The sequence below is a fragment of the Pan paniscus genome, chromosome 13 (assembly GCF_029289425.2).
Source record: "Pan paniscus chromosome 13, NHGRI_mPanPan1-v2.0_pri, whole genome shotgun sequence".
NCBI lineage: Eukaryota > Metazoa > Chordata > Mammalia > Primates > Hominidae > Pan > Pan paniscus.
In genome coordinates, this window is record NC_073262.2 from 114,270,403 (window position 1) to 114,294,018 (window position 23,616).

The following is a 23,616-nucleotide window of genomic DNA, read 5'->3' on the forward strand; positions in this document are numbered from 1 at the left end:
CGATATATCAATCCTGTAGTCACTAACCTACTGGATTAATGCCTTGTTGATATGTAAATTACTAACTTTGTGAGGTTTTCAAAGTGATTATTATGCCAACATTTCAACTGGAGCAGTAAGTACCACCAATAAACATAAGCTGTATGCTGGCTATTGCGCATTATTTAATCTTCACACCAATCTTAAGGGTTATAAGAATTCTCAGTTTCAAAATGACCATTATAATTCCCATTTTACAGATAAAAAACATCATAGAGCCAATATTTGAACCCAGACATTCAAGAACCCCTGCTTTTTACCTATATTGTGGGCTACAGGTGATTCTTCTTAAAAATGATGGGCTGTACTTTCTGTATTATCTGCAAACAGTGACTGGCCATGGTCACCTATTTATGATAAGGCTAATCTGAATTAGGTGTTTTAGTCTGAGATTACTGGAATCTCAGAGTGAATATGTCCTGGAAACCGAAGCAGGCAAAAGGATTGAGAATTCCAATCATGCTTTTGTTTAAATTTTGAAAATATTAAATCTATAACAAGATACACTATGATTTTGAGTTAAATAACCTCAATTACAAGCATTAAGGACTATAAGTGATCTATCAATGTGGTTTTAACCTTTCTCTGCCTCTATATATCAGCCAATGACCTACCATAATTAGTATGAGTGGCCAACATTGTAATTGAGATTCTCAAGGTGAAGAGAGAGAAACGCTCTCTCTTCCTTCAAGGAGCCCATCAAAAGGGCTTTAGGTACAGATCAAAGCTCCTGGTGTGACTTTAAAGACCTCTCTCCTTCCCCTGGGAAGCACGTTCTCTCACCCTCAAGGTTTGAGAATTTTTGATGTACCGAAAGATAATAAATAATAACACTTATTGAGTGATTTCTAAGCCAGGCACTGTTCTAAGGACACACTCAATCTTACAATTTATGAACTATATTAGTATTCCCATTTTATGCATGAAGAAAGTGAGGCTCAGATAATTTAAGGAACTTACCCACAGTCACACATCTAAAAACGGTAGAGCCTGGCTCTGAACTCAGAAAATCTGATTCTAAAGACAGAACACTTAACCACTGTACTATATTACCCCTAACTAGTCCACTGGAATAACATAATTATAAGAAAATCATCAAAGCAAATGTGAAAACTGTTCAAGTTGATAATGCAGTTGCTCTGCCAAGGTCTCAAGAAGGAAAATTTCTTTCATAAATATAGGAACAATCTAAGATGAACCTTGGCTTATAAAACTACACTTTAGGCCTTCAGCACTCTCTCCCTCTCTCTAATTTTTTCATAATTTTACCTTGCTCGAAATAACTATACTAACTAGTCTTGATTGTGCCCAAGTGTCACAGTGCCACTGTTGTAGAAATCAATTTACTCTAGCACATGCTTTGCTTTCTTTTTAGAATTTAATTTTTCTATTCATTAAAAATGATATATTAAGATGACATTTATTTTAAAAACATGTAAAGGCAATAACATATGAATGAAGAAATTATGACTAAATTCAGTGACACAGATTTGAATCTCATAAATATAATATTTCACAAAAGAAGCCAGATGCATAGAATACAAACTGTATGACTAAATTTATATAAAGTGAAAAACCAGGCAATCTGACCTATGGTATTATTACAATTTAGGACAGTGGCTACCCTTGGAATGAGGTACAGGGTAGCTTCTAGGGCTCTGTTGCCATCTTGTTTCTTGATCTGGTTAATGGCAACACAAATGTTTCATTTTTGGAAATTCACTGAGCTTTACAATTATGTTTTGTGTACTTTCACACTATGTACGCTTCAATACAAGAGTTTACATTAAAAGGCAATACTTCATCCAAAATTCCCATTTTGTTAACTTTAGTACTACCTTCTCTCTCCTAAAAGGATGTAATTAATTTGTTTCATAAATAAAGCTAACAATATCTCTACATAAGATGGTAATGTTATATAGGAAATGTTTTATGAGATATTTTAAAAGTCAGGTTGATTGAGGTATAATTTATATACAGTAAAACATACAGTTCTACAATTTTTGATAAGCACATGCTTTTGTACAACCATCACCATGATCAAGATAGAAGAATAGTTCCATTATCTCCTCAAATTATCTCCTTCCCTTTTCCAGTCAACCTTATCCCCCGATCTCCAGCTCTTGGCAACATTTCTGTCCTGATGGTTTCACCTTTTCCAGAATGCCATGTGAACGGAATCATACAGTATGTATTTTTTTTAAGTCTGGTTTCTTTCACTTAGTGTAATATATTTGAGATCCATCCATGTCGTTGGGTGTATCAGCAGTTTGTTCCTTTTTATTCTATTGCTCAGTAGTGTTACAATATATAGATATGCCACAACTGAAGAACATTTGAGTAGTTTCCAGTTTTGGGTGATTATGAAAAAGCCACTACAAACATTAGTACATAGGTTTTTGTGTGGGAATGAGTCCTACGTTTTGTTTTTAAATTCCAAGTTATACTTTTACCTGCACAAAATATTTTCTATATTGCCTTTATGTTAATTCTTATACCTAGAGAATATGCCAACCACTTAAAAATAATATAAAATCAGAAATTGAATTAAATTAAATAATAAATAGATAAACTTCTGCAAATTCCTTCCTTATAAATATTTTTGTAATCATCTATTGAATTAAGAGCAAAAAATATTCTATTAAAGGTATATATTAATAACTCAAAATCCTATTTAGACTACACAAATTAAAAATCGAGGCCGGGCACAGTGGCTCACACTTGTAATCCCAGTACTTTGGGAGGCCGAGGCGGGCAGATTGCCTGAGGTCAGGAGTTTGAGACCAGCCTGGCCAACATGGTGAAAACGATCTCTACTAAAAATACAAAAATTAGCCAGGCATGGTGGTGGGCACCTGTAATCCCAGCTACTCAGGAGGCTGAGGCAGGAGAATCACTTGAACCCAGGAGGTGGAGGTTGCAGTGAGCCAAGATCATGCCATTGCACTCCAGCCTGGGCAACAGAGTGAGACTCGGTCTCCAAAAAAAAAAAAGAAATCGATGGTGTTACTAACTGGGACTCTTGTATCACAATGAATGAAGGAAAAAGAAGTAAGAAAGTTGGCTTGAGAAGGAAAGTGTTTTATGCCTCTTTCAAAACTTTCCAATTTGATATATTATGAGTTACAATATATTATAAATTTAACCCAACTGGTTAGTACTTTTTGTTCATGATAACTAGGAAAGGATTTGAGCGACAAAATGGAAACATGGTAGATGTTACCTAGCATGTTGTGGTAAAGTGGAATGGCCCGTCCATGGGTAGTAAATGCAGTCATGACTAGTAGGACCGTTACACCTGCAGGCAATTACAGAACAGAAAACATCATTCTCCATCCACAGTGACATGCACACACATGCACCAGTGCTCACACATGGAGCCTTGGAGGAAGAACATGGGAAGCAAGCACACCAAGTACCTATCCATCAGGCCGATGCAGTCTTCAATACTTGAGCCTATGCACCTGCAGAAAATGCAAATTTAAAAAAATACAAGGGGAAAAAATTAGTCACTTAAAAAATCAGTATAATAAATATTGATTGTCTCGAATTCTTACAACTATTAGACTATTTTGGAACACAATGAATTTCAAGCCAGGAAGATTTTTGCTTGATGAATACACAGAAATGAATTGCCATTATCAACTAAGTGGGATGCAAAGAAATGCCCAAAGTAAAAGGAAATTTTACACTGGTTCTGTGAATAACTTCCAAACGCACAGCTCACTTCTAATACTTTGAACTGATATGCATCATACATGGTTACATGTCTCAACAAATACGTTGATATTTCAATGACTATAATTGTTTTCTTGTGTATGGTTTCTTCTAAAGGCCTTAAGTTTAAATAAAAAAAAACAAGAAAACCATGAGCAATCCAATATAATATAATAACCTGATGCTCAACGCTCATTAAAGATTGATTTTGGCAGAAAACGAGTCAACATGCTTTAATGCTATCCTCATGGATACTTTACATAATCACATTATTCTGATTCTTGGTTGTGCCTGTCTTTAAAAGATACTTATCTTAAACATGAATTTATTTTAAAAGAAAATTAACTGGTTTCACCATACTGCAGTTTCTCTTGACACTGACTTTTAAAATAGCAATGCCATAACAGGCAAACAAAAACAAGTTTTTAAACTACCATAATAATGAACTCAAACAATAACAGATAAATAAATACTATGTAAGGAAATGAATTACCTTTGAGACCCAGGTAAGTAAAGAATACACTGAGACTAACATTTAAATGGAATTACATAAGTACACAGAATTCTAATGTACAGTCCCTAGAATTTCATTTTGAACCAATATAGAATTATTTCTTTCATCTTCCAATATACTCGAACTCTTTATCTTTTCCTTTTCTCCAATCAAAGACATACAGCTCCAGAACATTATCAAGATCCTTTTTATAGTTATGATTTATAGAAGTGCCTTATTTTGCTGGTAATAAAGATTTCATATATTTCCAAACTTTTAATTTTCAAATTTGAAAAAGCAGCTTAAGATAGGATCATCATACAATGATGTAAAAAGGTGCCAATGTATAAGGCCAGTCTATCCATTATATATTTAAATAACTCTAAACATTGGTGAACTAATAAAATATACCTATAATACCAATTAAATCACTTATCTCTCTGTCTCGTAAACATTTGTTATAACATTCCTGCTAGCTTAAAAATTGATTTTTGTTTTTGTTTGGAGTAGCGCAGACAAATTTTAATCTATAGAAATAGAGAGAATACACCTGTATGAAAAGTCTTTTAAAAAGCAACTAAAAAGGAAAAAAACTAGAGTACATAGCATTAAATTAGTATTATATATAATCTATAGTCAAAATCATTTCTAAAAATGGAAAATTAACTACTAAAAAAGCTTCCAATTTGTCTTATATAGTTTTCTTTTCATTATATTCCAAATAACTTGTTTTTTCCTAAGTTCCTGCTCTATCTTCTTGAAAATTATTTTTATACCATATTATCATTTTGTAAAATTAAAAGTCTGCTTATTAGTTCCAAGTGAGAATCTAAAAAGCTATGGCTAGTTTGCAATCCATCTTTATAACAACCCTTGAAAGATTAAAAAAAATTCAAAACTAAAATTTAACTTGAGGGAAAAGTGTGAATATGAAAGATACTCATTCATTAAAAAAAGCACTGTGTTACATGTCTACTAAGTGTTCCTAGTATTCTAGGAGCTAGAGGGAGAAAAAAAGATGAATTAGACATTTTTCTATTCTCAATGAGCTATGAATTTAATGAAGGAGACAGATGCACAAACAGATGTGTATTGAATAATGTGATAAATGTAATAAGAAACATGAAAAAGTGGTTCAGGGTAGTGTGGAGGGCAGACACCTAGAGCCACCCTAGAAGGGCATGATAACCCTCTTAGGGGAGGTAAGAAGCTGAAATTTAGACTTCTGCAAGCTGGGGTTGGGGTGGCGGTGGTTTCTGCAGGAGCAAAAGCACAGACCTGAAGAAATGTATTGTATATGCAAAACAACTACAAATAATTCTTAGTAGCTGGAGAGCAAAATATGAGGCAATAGGAAGAGGGGAAAAAAGAAGTTAGAACATTAGGTGGGAGCCAGATTTTGAGAAATATTTGCTTAGTAACAATCAATAAAAAATCACTGTAGGGCTTTAAAGAAGTAGTGAGGTTGCTAGATTAGTATTTTCAGTAAATCTCCTAGCCCTGTGGATACTAGTCAGCTGGCAGCCAGGCCGACTCATTTGGCACAAAGACTATTTTAGTCCACGTAAGAGATGATGGGCCAAACTAGGGAAATGGTAACTGTGTTGGAGGCAGAAGAACAGATTCAAGAAATACCTCAAAAGATAGAGGGAATAAAAAAGAGCAGTTGATTCATGAAAGTGAAATGATCAAACGAGTTAAAGAAGACTTACATTTCTAGCTTTGCTAATAGTGGTACTATCCTTGAGAGAATCCAAGAAGATGAATATGTTTCTTCCTGTATGTGTTAGGGGATGAGGAGTTGATAATTTCAGTTTTGTGTATCTAGAATTTAGTATGGCTGTCCTACATCTAGGTAGAAATGTTTATCAGCAGTTGGAAAGATGAGTGGTTAACGGGGAAAGAAGGCATGAGTATAATGATCAATCTTGAAATAGCATGTAGGAGAAAGTTGAAACCACGTAAGTGAATAGATGGCTAAAGAAGATATAAAAAGTGAGAAAAGCAGAGGCTGAAGATGGAAACCCAAGGAACCCCAACAGTATATGACATAAGATGAGTTCTTTGTGCCAGAAGCGTGGGAAAATATAATTGAGTAAAACAATTAACTGTAGTCTCATGGAAGTCAAATCAGAAAAGAACTTCAAGAAAGAGGGGGTGATCATCAGTGTGAAAGGCAGAGAAGTCTGGTAAAATAACTCAAGATAATTTTACTTGTCATTGTCATGGTCACTAGAATTTAGGTTTTTGTGAGTTGAGAAGCAAATTGGAGATAGAAAAATAGAGGCGGGGGAAAGGCGGGGAGGGACTGAGGGAGCAGGGTGCAGGGTCAAGAAAAGTTGTTGAGGGGATTGTGTAGGATATTTGAGATTCAAACCTATTTTTAAACAGAGAATGAAAGAAAAAATGAAAGACAAAGAAAAATAAGAGTATGACTGAAGTGGCACCATTCTTTCTAAACACAAGCCGCTGAAAACTAAAATATGTATATTGTTTTTCAACTCTTTGTATTTTCTGTAAGCAACTAATTACTATATGCAATTTGCATCCATTCAGCCAGATCACAGAACAACAGAAACACAAAACTTTTGAAGAGCCAAAATCACAAATAAATAACTGAATCAAAATCTAGAATAGTAGAATTATAAAAAAAAAAGTGTTTCAAAGTAGAATACTTACAGAAAATTAGAAAAATAAAACACATGTCTAATTAACAAATTCCAAAACAATATCTAAAGTTCTGAATATTAAACTGTGTTTAACATTTGTTAGTACCAATGACTTATAAGTTCCTTGATGTACTCATTTAACCAACATAGTTTAGATATTTTGATAAAATCTTTAAATTTTGAAATAAAAATAAAGGAAATTTAAAAAAATTTTCCATTAAAAGATTATAGACAAAACTTCCACAAGCAGCCCTTCTTTCCCTCTCTTGATGAATAAAAATTATTTCATTGTATCAGTTTAAGAATATTTTAAAAATGGATAAAAAGATTAAGGTACATGTGACATTTAATAATATAAAATCATTATTCTAATATCAACAAAAACATGCAATGAGATTTTTAAAAAGATGTTCCATAAAATAACCATTTCATTCCAAGTCTAAAATGCAGGTTTGGTTTGATACAAAACCAAAGTTAAACAGACATTAAATGAACACATACTCAAGTGATATTAGTGAGGAAAAAAATCATCCTTGCCCTCACCACAGTTTAATTACATTAGTTAAGTTTACAAATCTTTAAAAAAATTTTATCTTGCTAATTTCAAATCTGAACATCATTCCTAAGTTTTAAATTCTTGCTTATCATTTCAAAATACTGTGGAGAAGGGTCTGGTCTCTAACAGAGGATATAAATTAAATAATATAAATTTACTGGACTGTGAGTTCATTGAGGTCAGAAGCTGTGTCTTGTTCATTTCTGAATTTTCCTATCACTGTATGTGATGCAGAGCAGATATCCAATATACAAAGCTGAAGAGTGAATAAACTAAGAAAAGGCTGTTAAAATAAAAATTCTGTAGTCAAGGTAAGAAGAGACAAACTTGTTGTTTCCATGGATATTAGTGAGACTCTTCTGATAAGGACTAAATAGATGACCTATTTTAAAAGTGTCTAGAGAGCTTGTTAGAGCCATTATATTTAATGTACTTTTAGAGTGGTAAAAGTGCTTTTAAAGTATGACACAGGTAACTTTATTTTCAGAAAAATCATTAAACAGTATTCAAAGTAAGAACTTTAATTCTAAAAAATGTGATTTGAAAGACTATTTTCATTAATGTGGTTCTTGAATTATCTGACATCATATAGGCATATAAAAGAAAAGCTGTTTTCCAAAGTAGAACTGGCCTGGTGAGCTCACACTTACTGATGGGTCGATTATTACGTGTGTTTAGGAATAAAAATAGTCACTTGCTCCATCATCCTCACTGCCCCTGTGGTTTTCCTAGGAAAATATCATATCTCTATATGCTCAATTTGGAAAGAAGGGACTGACTGCACAGAACACCTTATTGCTTCAGTAAAATATCTCAAAGCACAATGTTGCACTGCAATAGAGTTTATATGAGGATTTAGGAATTTAGGAATCACATCCTTCAGGAATTCCTGGGACTAGAATACTCTGGGACTAGAACCACAGCATTTTTATGAAGTGAGTGAATCTGGACAATATGAAGGTGTTTTAAAAACAGGATGGCAGAAAGCTAAATGAAAACAGAGACAAAAATCCTTCAGGATTAAGTCAGTCATTAGAGAATACATTTACCTTGGAAGATGCCAGGGAGTACAATATTCAAATTCTGTCTCAACTTAATTCTGCGGCTGCAAATTGCTAAAGGCGTCTTTTTTCTGTTCACTTGGAGTTCCCAAATGCTCTGGTGAGATTTCTTCCCCATTACACCTTCATCCTTCCTTTTGACTGAGATCCAGATTTTGTTGCTACCATAAACTAATCTCTTTTCATTGCCTCATATTTCTACTTCCCCCACTATATATGTTTATTATTATTATATAATAATGATTTAAAAGGGCAGAGAGGAAGACACACCAGCCATGCATCCAGACTATGGCTCTGTGATCTCACTTTCTTTTCTCTAATGGCCTCATTGTAATTAGATTTGCAAAAACAGCAAAAGGTCTCATTTTGAATGGCAACAGCTGTTGACATCAACATTATATTGAATAATTTACTGGTTTAATTTTAGCTGCAAAACAATAAAATTCTCTTGTGGATGATTTTAGCAGGCAAAGTTTTCTCTTTCTGTTGCTGACTCTTTCTTCTGCTCCAGCAGAACCAGTTGTTTTTTTTTGTGAAATACTCTTAACTCAAGTATGCCAAAAACTCACAAGGGGAGCAGTTTATTACCTCTAGTTTCCTTGAAGCAAAGTGTCTATGTGACTATTTCAGTACCCTAAATGTATACGTGCTTATATGTGAAACAATGAATTGGCAATTACCACTTCCAAGGTGAATTTGAATTTGAATGGCAGAATATTACTTTACCTTTTGAGGATCTGTCACTTCACAGAGTGAGTTAAGCTTATTTCTTGACCTGCAGGAAATTGTAGCAACATCTGCAAATTGATGTTTTCTTGGCAGGAAATGATGTCACTTGCTTAATTTCTTCAGTATCCCCTAACAGCTATCCCTTAATCTGACAGAAAATCTGTTTATGGAATCTCACACTTTCCTGCCAGATATAAAGTACCCAAGCTGATTCTCAACTACAAATGTGTGTGTGTGTGTGTGTGTGTGTGTGTCTGTATGCGTCTGTGTGTGTGTGTTTATATGTGTATGTGCACATGCCTATAGGCATTCACAATGGAGAAAAGGCTTTATGGGCAGTAGGAGGATGGCAAATGTAACACTGCTTTCAATTACAAATTATTCACCTTCCAGAGGAATGAAAAGGAAAAATCCTTACTAAAATAGATTTGTTGTCTCTTAAGAAATACTTGTTGGAATTTGTTAGATGAATGACATTATTTCTTTTACAGTTCAGTGCTTTTCTTCTTTCTGTAATGTGTCTTTGTTATTCAACTGTTATCAATATCAAAGGTAATCTAATTATTATTCATTGCACAATATATTCTTTTGAAAAAGAGAAAAAAAAATTTACCAAGCTTCAGATTGCCCTATATCAGTCAAAGAAATTCAAGGCTAAAGGATTACCTGTAACAAGGTTACTTTCACAAAATGTACTCGTTATTTTTAAAATATACATATCACTAGGTTCCCTTTTTCCCTGCCATTGTTACCTTTGTTCATATTTTTTGAAGGAGTAATTTAAGGTAGTATTTATCAAAGAGAAATATCCTCACCTTAAGCTTATTGTGACAACAAAGAAACAGAAATAGAAAACTTCCTTTAAAGATTTGATAAACACAAACCTCAAAAGCATGATTACTGTCCTATCTTTTCTGAGATCTTGAATCTCCAATATAATTTCGAAGAATTTCTAAACTGCATCCAAAGTATACCTGACACTAGCTAGCTTCATGAAGGTGTTAATAGAATGGTTATAGGTAAAATCTAAGCAGAAATATTTAAGGGTGTACAAAGTTGATTCCATAAATCATTCTCTCAGTATTTCTCTTAAAATCAGCATTTTAAATATAAGGATTAGTAGAGTTCTATGAGAATGGTATACATTTCAGAGATGGTACCAGGGATAAAAATACATGTGGATAACACATACCAGGTGAGCCCTTGGCCAGCAAGAATGCTTACCCTTGGGTGCAGTTTGGATGGCATGGGTGGCACTCCCGATCTGGATCAGCATACTTGAAAATGAAACTGTTTGCCCCCTGTAAGCCATCTGGACATTTTTCCACACAGTTTGGGCCATCTTTAAAATGAGAGCACTTCGTACAGTTGTCAGGACCCTGAAATGTGAAAACGAAAAAAAAAGAAGAAAGAAAAGTGGTGTCATTTCCTCTGGAATGTATTCATGTGGTTTAGTTACTGAGACTTCAGTAGGTGGCAAATCTTCCTCTAAGAGAATTGGAGAACATTTTCAGCAGTGCAAATATGGATGTAATTTTTGTAGTACAAACAGTGCAAAGAAGATCTGTCAAGTTCAGTTTTGATATCCTGTATGTGTGAAAACACTATAATAATGTATTTGTGCTTGAAATATTTTCCTTTTCGACATAAGCAGTTCCTGGGCCAACTGATTTCCATGTCATGACTCTAATGTGACTTAATTCGATCAGCAAAACTGTCCAATGACTTTCTCAAAAGGATGTCAGTATTTTCTTCTTGTGATTTATTTCTGGCAATATAATAGTGCAGCAATTTTTAGTAAAACACATTTTCCCTAGAGGTATTTCATCACCATCACTGGGAATATGTGAATACTTTTACTAAATAGTTAATGAGAAAAGGGATATAATAGAAATTAACTAAAACTGAATTTCATATAAGAGTAGGATGTAAACTTTCCTTTGGTTGTACAATGACTTTACTTATAAAATGAATTTTAAAATTTGTTATGATAACATTATCAGGAATTAGGCCATTTAGGTGAATAAAAATAATTCCTAGATTTTTCTTTATTTCATATCCACTGTGAAAACACTAAAAGTCATATTATGTCTATTTATAGGGATTTTAGTAAATCACAGAACAATACTGAAAGCCATATAAATGCACATTTTGATGAGCAAAATAGTCCATAATAATAAAGCAAATATATACAAACAAAGGCTTCATGAAGAAACTTATCCAAGGATGAAGATAATATAAATATGAGTATAATAAATGCAAATAGAACAAACTCATTCTATATATTTATGTTTATAACATACATTAACTTTCTAATATGTGGAATGTTAATAAGTGATAATGATATGAAAATATATCTAAAAGTCATGACAATATTAAGATGTTTAAACTAAAACATATATGAATTTTACAGAATACAAACTGATTTGGATCTGGTATAATGGATGGAAAGCATACTAGAAATGGGTATATTGTCAGAGCAAAGAAAATTTAGAACACTTTGGTAAATGCTATCTTTCTTAAAAGACATCCCCGATGCTTTCATACATTCAGCTGTTCTGGACAACAGCTACCTGAAATGTACTTTTACATCTCCTTTTTGGACACCATATTGTCTTAAAATTCCTCTCCTCTTTGACCACTCCCCTTTGGAACTTCTTCCCCTGACCTATTTCTCCCTAAAATCTGGCTATGTCCATAGGGTTCAACAATCATTATAGTTCACATTGAAAACAACTTAAATAAATAAGATATAGTAAGCATACAGAGAGACAATTCTATCACATTTGTAGTTATAAACAATGAGAATTTGGCAGTCAGGAGTTAACACTAAGTTATAAAGAACTGGATATTAGGTAGGGATTGTAAAGATAATGGGAGTACCTTATATCCTAAACCAGGAGTGTCCAGTGTTTTGGCTTCCCTGGGCCACATTGGAAGAAGAATTGTCTTGGGCCACACATAAAATACACTAACACTAATGACACCTGATGAGCCAAAAAAAAAAAAAATTGCAAAAAAACTCATAGTGTTTTAAGAAAGTTTACGAATTTGTGGTGGGCCACACTCAGAGCTGTCCTGGGCTGCATGTGGCCAATGGGCTGCAGGTTGGGGAAGCTTGTCCTACACAAATGTTAATCCAAGAGCAGCTAGATATTACAAATTGGTTACTTAAGGCATCAGAAAATCGAGAAATACAATATTTTAAAATTTAAAAATGGAGGCGTGTGAATAGAAGTATAAAGAAGAAAAAGTAATCAGGAAGAGCTTTCAGGAAATCCTGAGACTGGTGGGGCTCAATCAAGCACTTGTCTATTTCACTATTTTGATGTGAGGCTCAGAGCTCGAAGAAAAAAAAAAAAGCCTATAAAACCTAATCCTGATTCTACCTGAGGAGTTTGCTAATGGTAACTTCTTATTTCTTCCCAAAAAAGAATACTTCACATCCTTCCAATTTTAACACCTGCTTATGGGTACTTAGGCACGTAATATTGTCTATTACACAGAATCATTTACTGTGCAAGTATGCTCAGTACCATGACTGATTGTACAAGACAAGAGACATGCTGATGTCTTCTTGCAGCACACAGAATAAAACCTACAATAAGTAAATTAGGCAGAGTCTGAATTAAGAATTAGGAATTATTCTTCTAAGTAATGTAAATGTATTTTTCTTATAATGTAAAATCATGTCTGGGTGAAGTCAAAAGATATAAAGTTATAAAAGTAAAATCAAGCTCATATTTAATATTTAAGTATACTGTAATAAGATAAATAACTTTTTGTTCTTTGTTTTTTAAGCATCTCTTACCTATAGTCATGTGACACTTAATGACCGGGATATATTCTGAGCAATGCATCATTAGGTGATTTCATCATTGCGCAGATATCACATAGTGTACCTACACAAACCTGTATGGTGTAGCCTACTTTATACCTAGGCCATATGGTATAGCCTTTTGCTCCTGGACTACAAACTGCACAGCATATTACTGTACTGAATATTTTAGGCAGTAGTAATACAACAATAAGCATGTGTGTATCTAAACATATCTAAATGTAGAAAGGGTACAGTAAAGGCAGATATTATAATTTTATGGTAACACCATTGCATATGTCCATCACTAACTGAAATGTCGTTATGAAGTGCATGACTGTATTTGATTGTATTATCATGATAGAAAACCTAATGTCCCAGGCTGACATAACTAAAAATGTCCTGGCAAATCTCAGAAAAAGAAACATACTGATTCCCCATCTCATTTCCATAATAAAGAGACTTAAAGAAATATACCTGTGTCTAATGTTTACTCTTCTTTCATTATATTCCCAAAGGCTTTAAGAACCGAGGCACAATAAATGAATTGATCAGTGCAATAATAGAAAATGAAGGTCAAGGCAATATTCTTCCTTATCCCTATTTCTAAACTACCTCTGGAGTCAATAATCTAGACAGACAACTAAAGGATAGGCTGAATCCTTATAGAAGCATGACTTTTTTTTTTGAGTCGTCATTGATGTTTTTCTCTGGTAGCTACTGTAAAAGACATATTTATTATTCACCAGTGACCAATTATCTTCTATTCCAGTCACATGAGAACATTATAATTCTCCTCCCACCAGAGATAAGATATGGCTTAATTTGCACAATGGAATATAACTAGAGGTGACTATGAGATAACTAGTGCTTAACTCTCCAGCCTTCTCTCTCTGGTGCCATGACTCACAGACCCCATGTAGAAGTGGAAGTGCCATAAATTAAAAGCATCCCTGAATGGTAGACCATAACAGGGAGGCTCGCTGCCTTAGAACATTTCCCAGATTTCCAGTGTACTTTACAAGATGGATGGGTGTGGTGGCTCACATCTTTAATCCCAGCACTTTGGGAGGCCTAGGTGGGCAGATCACTTGAGGCCAGCAGTTCAAGACCAACCTGGGCAACATGGTGAAACCCCATCTCTACAAAAAATATAAAAATTAGCCAGGCATGGTGGCACATGTCTGTAAACCCAGCTACTCAGGAGGCTGAGGCATGAGACTCGTTTGTGCCCAGGAAGCAGAGGTTGCCGTGAGCTGAGATCACGCCACTGCACTACAGTCTGGGCGATAGAGTGAGTCTTAAAAAAAAAAAAAAAAAAAAAAAGAAAAGAAAACAAGCAAAAAACAACTATGTACTTTACATGAAAAAAAAGAACTTAAACTTATTTATGTAAGCTACTGCAATATGGAGGTTATTTGTTACAGCAGCACAACCTTTATTAACCTAAATTTAACAGCGTTTTCACTTTTATAGGAATGTATTTCAAAATCAGTTCCCTTACTATTTTTTCTCTTCTTTTGCTGCCTCTCTAGCCTAAGTTTTGGTCTCCTGAAACTGTCTGATTTCCCAGGCTTGTCTTTCTTCTCATGTTTCCTCCTATACCTTTCTGGATAGGACTGCCTAAAAGTAATGAAAGTAAAGCAGAGTGAATAAAATTATAAAAAATTAAATAAAATATAGAAGACCAAGTGTGGACAGACAAGGACATAAGCGCAAAGGCCTTCTTTTATTTCCAATCTATCCCTTGCAAGATTACCTTAAATTTCTGTCATTTTTAAGTAGGATTATATTATCTCATTTTACTTATAGCTATCATAGTCCCTGAAAGCATTTTATCCCTATTGCACTGAAGACATTGTTTCCTGGGGGACAAAAAACTGAGATGTACAAGAAATTTACAGTCAGAACTTCTATAGTTGAGTCACAGTTTCATATCCTACTGACGTGCTGACTTTTGGAGTAACTTTCTAATCATTATTGGTTAACTTTCTTTATATTTTAAAGGGAGAAAGTGATAGCATGCTTCAGATGTAACAGTGTTTGGTAAACATAAGTATATATCAGTTTTTGTCATTGGGGAAATATTCATAGATCAAAAAATGTGATTTCAACAGAATATATCATAAGATCAGGAATGGGATTTCCAAATGGCTTGATGACTTCTCCCTCAATTTCATCAAAATGCCAGTCTAATGGAGAAGCTTCCAGAACCTCTTGGATATCTTAAATGATAGATGACTGTTATCTGGCACACAAAACCATCTCTGACTCTAGTTGCGGTCATTAACATGTGGGCCCAGAAACAGGCAAAAACCTAATATGAATCATTAAGGGTTGAAAGAAACCAAACCATAGTGGGAGCAATGTTTGAGCCACTAGTTGAGCTCAGCCATGCCAGTTTTTCAGACACCGTTACTGAAAGACGTCGTGTTCTTACCTGCTTAGCATTCAAAGATTACTGATTCTTTAACTATAAATAATTTTAAAAATCAACTTTTGGAGTTCTAAAAATGTATATTTTTATAACCATCTCAAGTTTTTTGAGGAACAATGAATAAACAAACTGCAAAAACCCACAAATTAGGAGAAATTAATGAATGAGTTATTCACTAGCACAATTTTATGCAACAGGAGGCATCATGAAGAAGAGAAAAAGCATGGAACTGATAAGCACACTGAGACTGGATGGTAAAACTGTGATTCCAAAGGTCTCAATACTACAGAACAATTCATTTAAGTACATTGAGCAATTCATTTAACATCTCTGAGATTATTTCCTCATTGGAAAAATGGGAGTAATACCTACAAGACAATAAAATAAAATGTAGGTGCAAATACCTAGCACAGAACTAGCTCACAAAAGGCCCTCAGTAATGTATGTTAAATCATTAATACAAATATGATCCAAGATAATCATATTAATTCTGACTTGATTCATAGGTAAAGTGGTCACTGAACTTTTTTCACACCTGAAAACTAATAAAGGCATACTGAAGGGACAGTTGTTGAAGTCTCTCCTTAGTGAAGGTTAGACTTTGCTACAGATGGTAAGCGAACATCAAGTTTTCAGACATGGGATTTTTTTTATGAAATTAGAAAAAAATATGGTGTCTTATTATGCAACATTTAAGCAGATTAGTTTTTTGTCTATAGGATTAGGTGAACTAAAAGTATTAGTTCATAAATATATTTGATTTTTCTGAAAAGTCACAATTGCAAGAAAGGCCAAAATATTATTACTTGAATGTATTTTCATTATACAGTATACAATAGATGAAGAAAAGATAATGTGAAAAAATTAAAATATGCAAATAATGCAACTTCTTAATTTTTGAGAAATAATTTTGAATATTAATGTTTGAATTTTCTAATATTTAAAAACCTAACAATATGTATACTCATGAAGCCTGGCACAAACTAGGTACTAAATAATATTTGCTGAATAAATGAATAAGATGTTTCTTAAAGCCTTGCTCAAACTAAAAAGGTTAAGAGAAAGAAATAGGAAATTACATGTGTGAAGAAATAAAACTAATCTAGAAAATTGTAATAAGATATTTATAGGAAATATCAGTGCAGTGGCACCTGTAGTGATTCACAAATGAAACATTAGGCAAGTTTTGGTAGTTGCTCATAATTTTTTGAAAAGCGTTTCTGTAAATCTATGTCTAATATATATTATGATTGGATCTAGAGGGCCTATGATGATTCCCAGCCTATTCAGATGAGAGAGCCAAATCCTTGATTATTTTAATTATACATTTTGAAAAGTTTCAGTCTCTCAGAAAGAGATTTTTTCATTCCATGATTAACAGTCAAGAAGTTACCTAAATATGTTCGTTTTTAAAGACTCATACAGATATCCCAACCTGCCTTAACAAGCCATTACAGAAATGCACTTCCCTGTGTTTCATGACATTCTTTACAGAATTCATATTTCTCACACTGTTAGTTAATTGTATTTTTCATGACTGTCCATAATGGAGAAAGAAAATGGCTGCAAATGCCCTTTGCATAGTTACTTGGAGATCATTACATATTAAATTGCCTTTTACACTTTGGTTCTTCACACCAAGCAACACCACTTCTTTTTCTCAGAGGTCTAATTTTCCAAGCTAATCATCCTTGTGGTCGTCCTCTGAAATGGCCAACTTTTCCACATCTTTCTTTAGATAAAGTTCCAGAGCAGCTCACTGGGGCCTAATGGAAGTCTGGAGGGCTCAATGATATATATTTTTTTTCTAAGCTAATTAAGTGCTGAATAAGCATTCTGGTATAAAAATTAATACTATTTAAATTTTCAATGAAATTGTACAGAGCAATGTGAAGCTCTTGTCTACATTCAAATGTTGGTCTCAAATTATCCATTGAGAGAGGATTCAATAACACAGATAAACTGGAAATTTGTCTAAAGAAGGATGAAAATGATACTTAGGAATGAAAAATTTATACTGATCTCATTATTAAGAAAAACTCAAATGATGGAAACCAAAGAGAGGTCTAAAAAATAATTATAATTTTCTCTCTGAGGCTTACTTCAAACTATGTAAATGAGACCTCATCCATGAGAACTTTCCTAATCCTATAACCCCTCCTTGGATTCTCATAGCTCAATTCTTCCCTCTGCCATAGTATTTATTGCACTGCTTTAGATTTTAGTTTATGAGTACTTGTCTCCTTCTTTCCACTGTCTTTCACAGTGCCACAACAGTTAAAGGATTAAATGCATATAAAAATGTGTGATAGCTTTCCTCAAATACAACATGAACTTTTACATTTGCATATGTTTATATGTTTCTTCTTTCCAGATTATTCTTCAAAGCATAGCTCAAGCATCACTTCTCTATAGCCTATCTTGATGTCTCAATTTCCATCCCAAAGACAGAATTAGTTTTTCCTTCATTTGTATTTCTATAACAATTTATAAATATTTTTATTATGTTAGTGATTATGCTTCAATCTAATTATTCTTTTCTATACTGTGCAATAGTCCAGGACTACTCTATATCTTATAATTCCATTTAACTATTTTATATTTTATCTGGAGAATAAATATGTATGACATCGACTTTTTAACTATTTTATCTCTACTACTAAACTTTAAGCCTCTTGTAGGCAGATAAACATGTTTCCCCATGGCATCCTATAAGTAGCTATTGAATGGATGAATAAATGATAAAATAATAACAAACATTCATACATGATACTAAGTAAGCCAACACACCACAGATGTCTTCAGGCTTACCGGTCCATGGCATGTGAGGAGGCCATCTTCCATCTTCTCACACTGGGGGTCACACTCCACACAGATGGAGCCATTCTCAAACTCCCGAAATTCACTGTGAAAACATCAGCCACATGAGGAGGTGTAAGCAAACAAGCTGTCAACTTAACAAATGAAGTAACATCTGCTAAAAGTCCTATTGGCAGAGTAAATTCTAAAGTTTGTTTCTCTATGTGCCAGGAGCATCAGAAACATTAAGTTTTCCATTAGGAGAAAAGATAAACTGCAGCCAGATGGCTCTCCCTGCCCTCCATTGAGTTCAATGTTAGACTCATTCTGGAAACCTCTCTCCTGCAAGACATATTCCAGCAATCTCAAAAAAAAAAAAAAAAAAAAGCTACAAAGTATAACTCTTCTGATGACACAGTAAAACCATTTTTACCTTTTTAAATAAGGCTGTGCCTGTTTTGTCTTTATATACAATTTTACTCTTGGAGAAGCTTTTATTTCTAAACTCTGAAAGAACTATTGTATTTTTCTTGTTGCTAAGTTACATGAATGTTCCCAATCCTTGTCCTTCAAATCCCAAGACTCTTCAATTTATTTTTGGTGAAATTTCAAAAACTACTTTGATTCCTCTTCTCCTTCTAAAATATCTGCCTTGGAGAATTAGAGAAAATATCTTTTTATGGTAGATTTCATTTTCTTATATTATTGATCTAATATCACAACATCTTTTTGCAGTCTAAATTCTTTTTGAAGTAATTCTATATGGTATACAATAAAAGACACAGTTTAATGGTAACATCCTAAAACTTTCTACTTGAAATCTCCTGGGATGGTGGTCATCCCTTCCCATATCCTTACATTTTTGTGGCTATTTGTATATTACATGTTATCAAGTTATGAATTTTACAATCAATGTCTATGGCAAAATTATTATAGCAATAATTAGATATCAGTCATCTATAATATGTTAAACCACCCCATCCCACTAAAATACAGGAGGATAAAGTACTGAGTACAGACAATTTAAAATGCCATTTACAAATCATTAATAAAATTTGACGATGTTTAGCTACTTTATTATTTTGTGCTTTTGTGTCCTGTGTTACTACTCCACACCAATAGCATTACAGATATGGCAATTTTTGATTCATTAAGTGATACATTAAAATATATTTTTACCTAAAGTGAAGCATTCACTTTTTTCTCATTTGAGTACTGTAAAGCCTTAATAAATGAAAGAAGTACAATGATGAGCTATGTTTTCTGCCGGTTAGTTTAAGACTACATCTATTCCAAGGCAAAATAATTAAGTTTGGTTTTCCAAATGAATAGCATAAATAGATGGCTTAATTATGTATGAAATGCACATATATTGAGTTACATGGATTATGCATTTTATAAAGTGAGATAGCAGTTTGTTATGGATCAAACCTTTTATAAATTTTCTTAATTTTAAAATCACAATTACATAAAGACAGGTGATCTTTTGCATGCTTCACTGACATAAACCATACAAAGTACTCAACAAAGGAAACCTTCAGAATATAAAAGTCAAAATGAATTGGTATGGGAGGGTAGTAAAATTATAAAAATAATCAAAAGCATTGTTTGCATAACAAAATTATGACAATTATAGCACACTTGAGATTATCCACTGGTTTTGGATAATAGTTTCTTGGGTGATTAAAAGTTTATGGTACTAAATGAAGGTCGTAGTTTTCATATTACTAGAACAAAGGTCACGTTTTTCTTATTCTTCTTCTCCAAAACCCACTTCCCCACACGCAGAGTTGAGGAATAAAATGTATGTCATAAAACAATCATGGAGATGGCCTACTGCCCTTTTCTTCCATAGATTTCCATTTGACAGGCTTCTGATTTTTCCTGCTCTCAGAAAAGATCCTCCTGGCAATCTCTATTACTTCTTCTGCCCTTTATTGTGACTTTCTCCATAATTTCTCTTTTTCTTTCCTGTCCTCTAGTGATTCCATTGTGACTTTGCCAGAGTTACCCTTTCACTTGAATCAGATTTAACAATTTATAGTCTATTTATTATGAGCTTTGGATGGGGAGCTTTGTTTCACTTGGTTTTGCTATGAAACATTTCTCACAGTTTTTTGTTGTATGTGTTACCTTAGCAAGTCCTGTGATCAAGAGTGAATACTCTGGGATCTAGTTTTTCCAAATCTAAACCCCAGGACTGACACTACTATTTCTAGGCCTTAAATACTTCAACTTCCTTAAGCCTCATTTTTTAAAATATCCTCTGTAAAAGGAAAAAATAAGATTTCATTGAGAAGCTGCAATTATAAAATGTAAAAAGACTTAGAAGGAGCTTAGACTGGTTCCCTCTTTGATGTTTCTGTGTTGTTCTTAAACTTTCACAAGAGTTTAAGCATGTTGACAGATATGGGAAGTTCTAAAGTTCCATTGCAGTTACCTATCTTTTTCATTTTTATTGCTTGAGCATTGTAGTTAAGAGTTGTTGAAATACAGTGACTTATATGACATGGATTTGAATGCTAATCAGCCAGTAATTGACTGATTTTCATTTTTCCCTTCAAAAAGTCCTCTTTTTAGGATTTCTTCTCTTCTGGAGCCACATTTTTTAACATATATATATTTAATATATAATATACATATATATAACAAATAGGCTCCCTGGATTTTGGTAAATGTCATATTTATATTTGATTACTTTCAGTAGTTTCAAAAATGGCGATTCTATTTAACCATTTAATCAACTCAGATAAATAGACGAAAAAGAAAATAATGATAATATTTATGGTAGAAACTCCAACAAGATCTTACCCATTTTCTCATTTGATAATCACAACTGTCCTATAAAGTTAACACCATTATTATTCCCAATTTTCACATAAGAAAACCAATTTAGAATGATTAGATCTTTTGCCCAAGTTTGGATGTTTCAACTAGGAAGCAATGAAGTTGGGATATACACTTGTTCTTCCTCAAAGGCTATCATAACCATCAGCCAATGTTGAAAGAAACTAGCCCATACCACAAGATGGAAGGTGGGCAATCCATCACTGGGCAGGCAAGAATTGCACCAGTCTTTTACAAGATACGTAAGTTGATCATCTTTCAAACTAGCCCCATGCTTATGGTTTCCTGGGGTGCCATAATTACTGCAAAATACATTAAAAACTAAGTTAATTTAACAGATTTGATTTTATAATGTAAATATGAAATATGCTAAATATAAAAAACAGTGTGGTAATCAGTGTTTCCTCAGGAAACCTGTATTTTTCTTTTGGTTAGCTTTCATTGTTTTTGTAGAAATGAGACAGAAACTGGTGTATACACACACATGTTTATAAATTTCATATTTCTGAAAAGCTAAAAACTGTAATATTAAATAAAAACAATGGTGTTCTGGGAAAAAAACAAACAAAAAATCAAGATGAAAAATCAGATACCTTACATTCTAGCATTGGCTTGAGTCCTATATAGTGTTGTGAGTTTAGCCCATACTTAATTAAACCAGTTCCCTATATTTATAAGATGCTGCTATTACACAAAATGATTTCTATAATTTCCTCTTTAGTATTGCACATATATATTCAATAAACTTTTAATGTAATATTCACTTAATGAAATTAGTCTATTGTGTTTCATTTTAATTTATTAGTCTATTGTGTTTTGTTTCATTTATCAATTGCTGAATGCAAAAGCAAGCATATTTTGATCTGAGGTATTTTATGTTCATAATATTGGGAACAAGCATAAATATGATTCAATGAGACAAGCAGCAAATAATTTCCAATTCATTTCCAAATTACAAGCCAAAGTTACCTCACAAAATTAAATGCTAAAATTTCCCTGAAAAATGATTAAATTCTTATTTAAAATTTTTTATACTTATGCTTCTAATATTAATATTTTCCCTTATATTTTATGGAGGGAATTGGTTTTGGACATCTTGCAAAGAAGAGACATGTCAATATCATTATGATCTATATATTTTTATTTTTCTCATGTAAAATGCAAAATTCCAGTGTTATTTATTGGATCCAGTGGGATAATTCATGAGGCACATGAAGAAATGAAAGAACTTCAAAACTATACTTTCCAAAACTATTGAAAATACTTTCAGGCCGGGTGCAGTGGCTCATACCTGTAATCCCAGCACTTTGGGAGGCCGAGGCAGGCAGATCACCTGAGGTCAGGAGTTCGAGACTAGCCTGACCAACATGGAGAAACCCTGTCTCTACTAAAAATACAAAATTAGCCCGGCATGGTGGCGGGCACCTGTAATCCCAGCTACTTGGAGGCTGAGGCAGGAGAATTGCTTGAACCTGGGAGGTGGAGGTTGTGGTGAGCTGAGATCAGGCCATTGCACTCCAGCCTGGGCAACAGGAGCAAAACTTAGACTCAAAAAAAATAAATTAAAAAAAAAAAAAAAAGAGGCCAGGCGCAGTGGCTTACGCCTGTAATCCCAGCACTTTCGGAGGCTGAGGCAGGTGGATCACGAGGTCAGGAGATCGAGACCATCCTGGCTAACACAGTGAAACCCCGTCTCTACCAAAAATACAAAAAATTAGCCGGGCGTGGTGGCAGGCGCCTGTAGTCCCAGCTACTCGGGAGGCTGAGGCAGGAGAATGGCATGAACCTGGGTGGTGGAGCTTGCAGTGAGTCGAGATCGCGCCACTGCACTCTAGCCAGGCAACAGAGCCAGACTCCATTTCAAAATAAAAATAAAAGTAAAAATAAAAATAAAAATAAATAAAGAAAATACTTTCAGTGAGCAACATAAGAAAATTTGACTTAGGAGCAGCACTAAAAATACATTATCACATTAATGAAGGACAAGAATGATGCATCAAATAATATGTTATGATAAAGTGATTTTATGAATATATGAAATGTTATGCAACCAGGTACTTACTAGGTTCTACTATCAGTAATGTTATTATTGAAATACCAGATAAAATTAAAAATACTTAATTTAAAATACTGCTTAGATTATCTAAAACCCGGCAGAACACTTTCAAAACCACTTCAAATAGAAACTACAGTGGTAGTTTTTCTATTGGGCTAAGCACTTGTCAAAGACAGAAACAAGCCATTCCTATATACAAATAGACATAAAAGTGAGTAGAAAAAACAAACAAACAAACAAAACAAACAAACAAACAAAAAAAAGAAAACTTGCACTCCAGATGAAATTTATAGAGAAGTATGAGAGGAAAATAAAAAATATTATTGGGATACATGGAGAGGAAGATTACTTATAACAATCCCCTTCATAAAGAAAACTGGAATACATTTCTCAATT

General features: G+C 33.5%; 1 protein-coding gene across 5 annotated transcripts in view; it reads right to left on the minus strand.

The window, feature by feature from the left end:
• The window catches only part of ERBB4 (erb-b2 receptor tyrosine kinase 4), a 1,174,422-nt gene that overhangs the window by 279,108 nt on the left and 871,698 nt on the right, over nt 1-23,616 (minus strand). For 3 of the 5 annotated variants that reach the window (XM_003812504.7, XM_003812503.7, XM_055109071.3), the window contains exons 14-16: nt 18,330-18,423; nt 10,489-10,643; nt 3,263-3,337 (exon numbers count right to left, since the gene is read on the minus strand). In XM_003812504.7, the coding sequence (XP_003812552.2) occupies nt 3,263-3,337; nt 10,489-10,643; nt 18,330-18,423 (324 nt within the window). Of the gene's footprint in view, nt 1-3,262; nt 3,338-3,458; nt 3,504-10,488; nt 10,644-18,329; nt 18,424-23,616 lie in introns of all 5 variants that reach the window. The other 2 variants (XM_003812506.7, XM_003812505.7) reach the window with 1 other exon arrangement.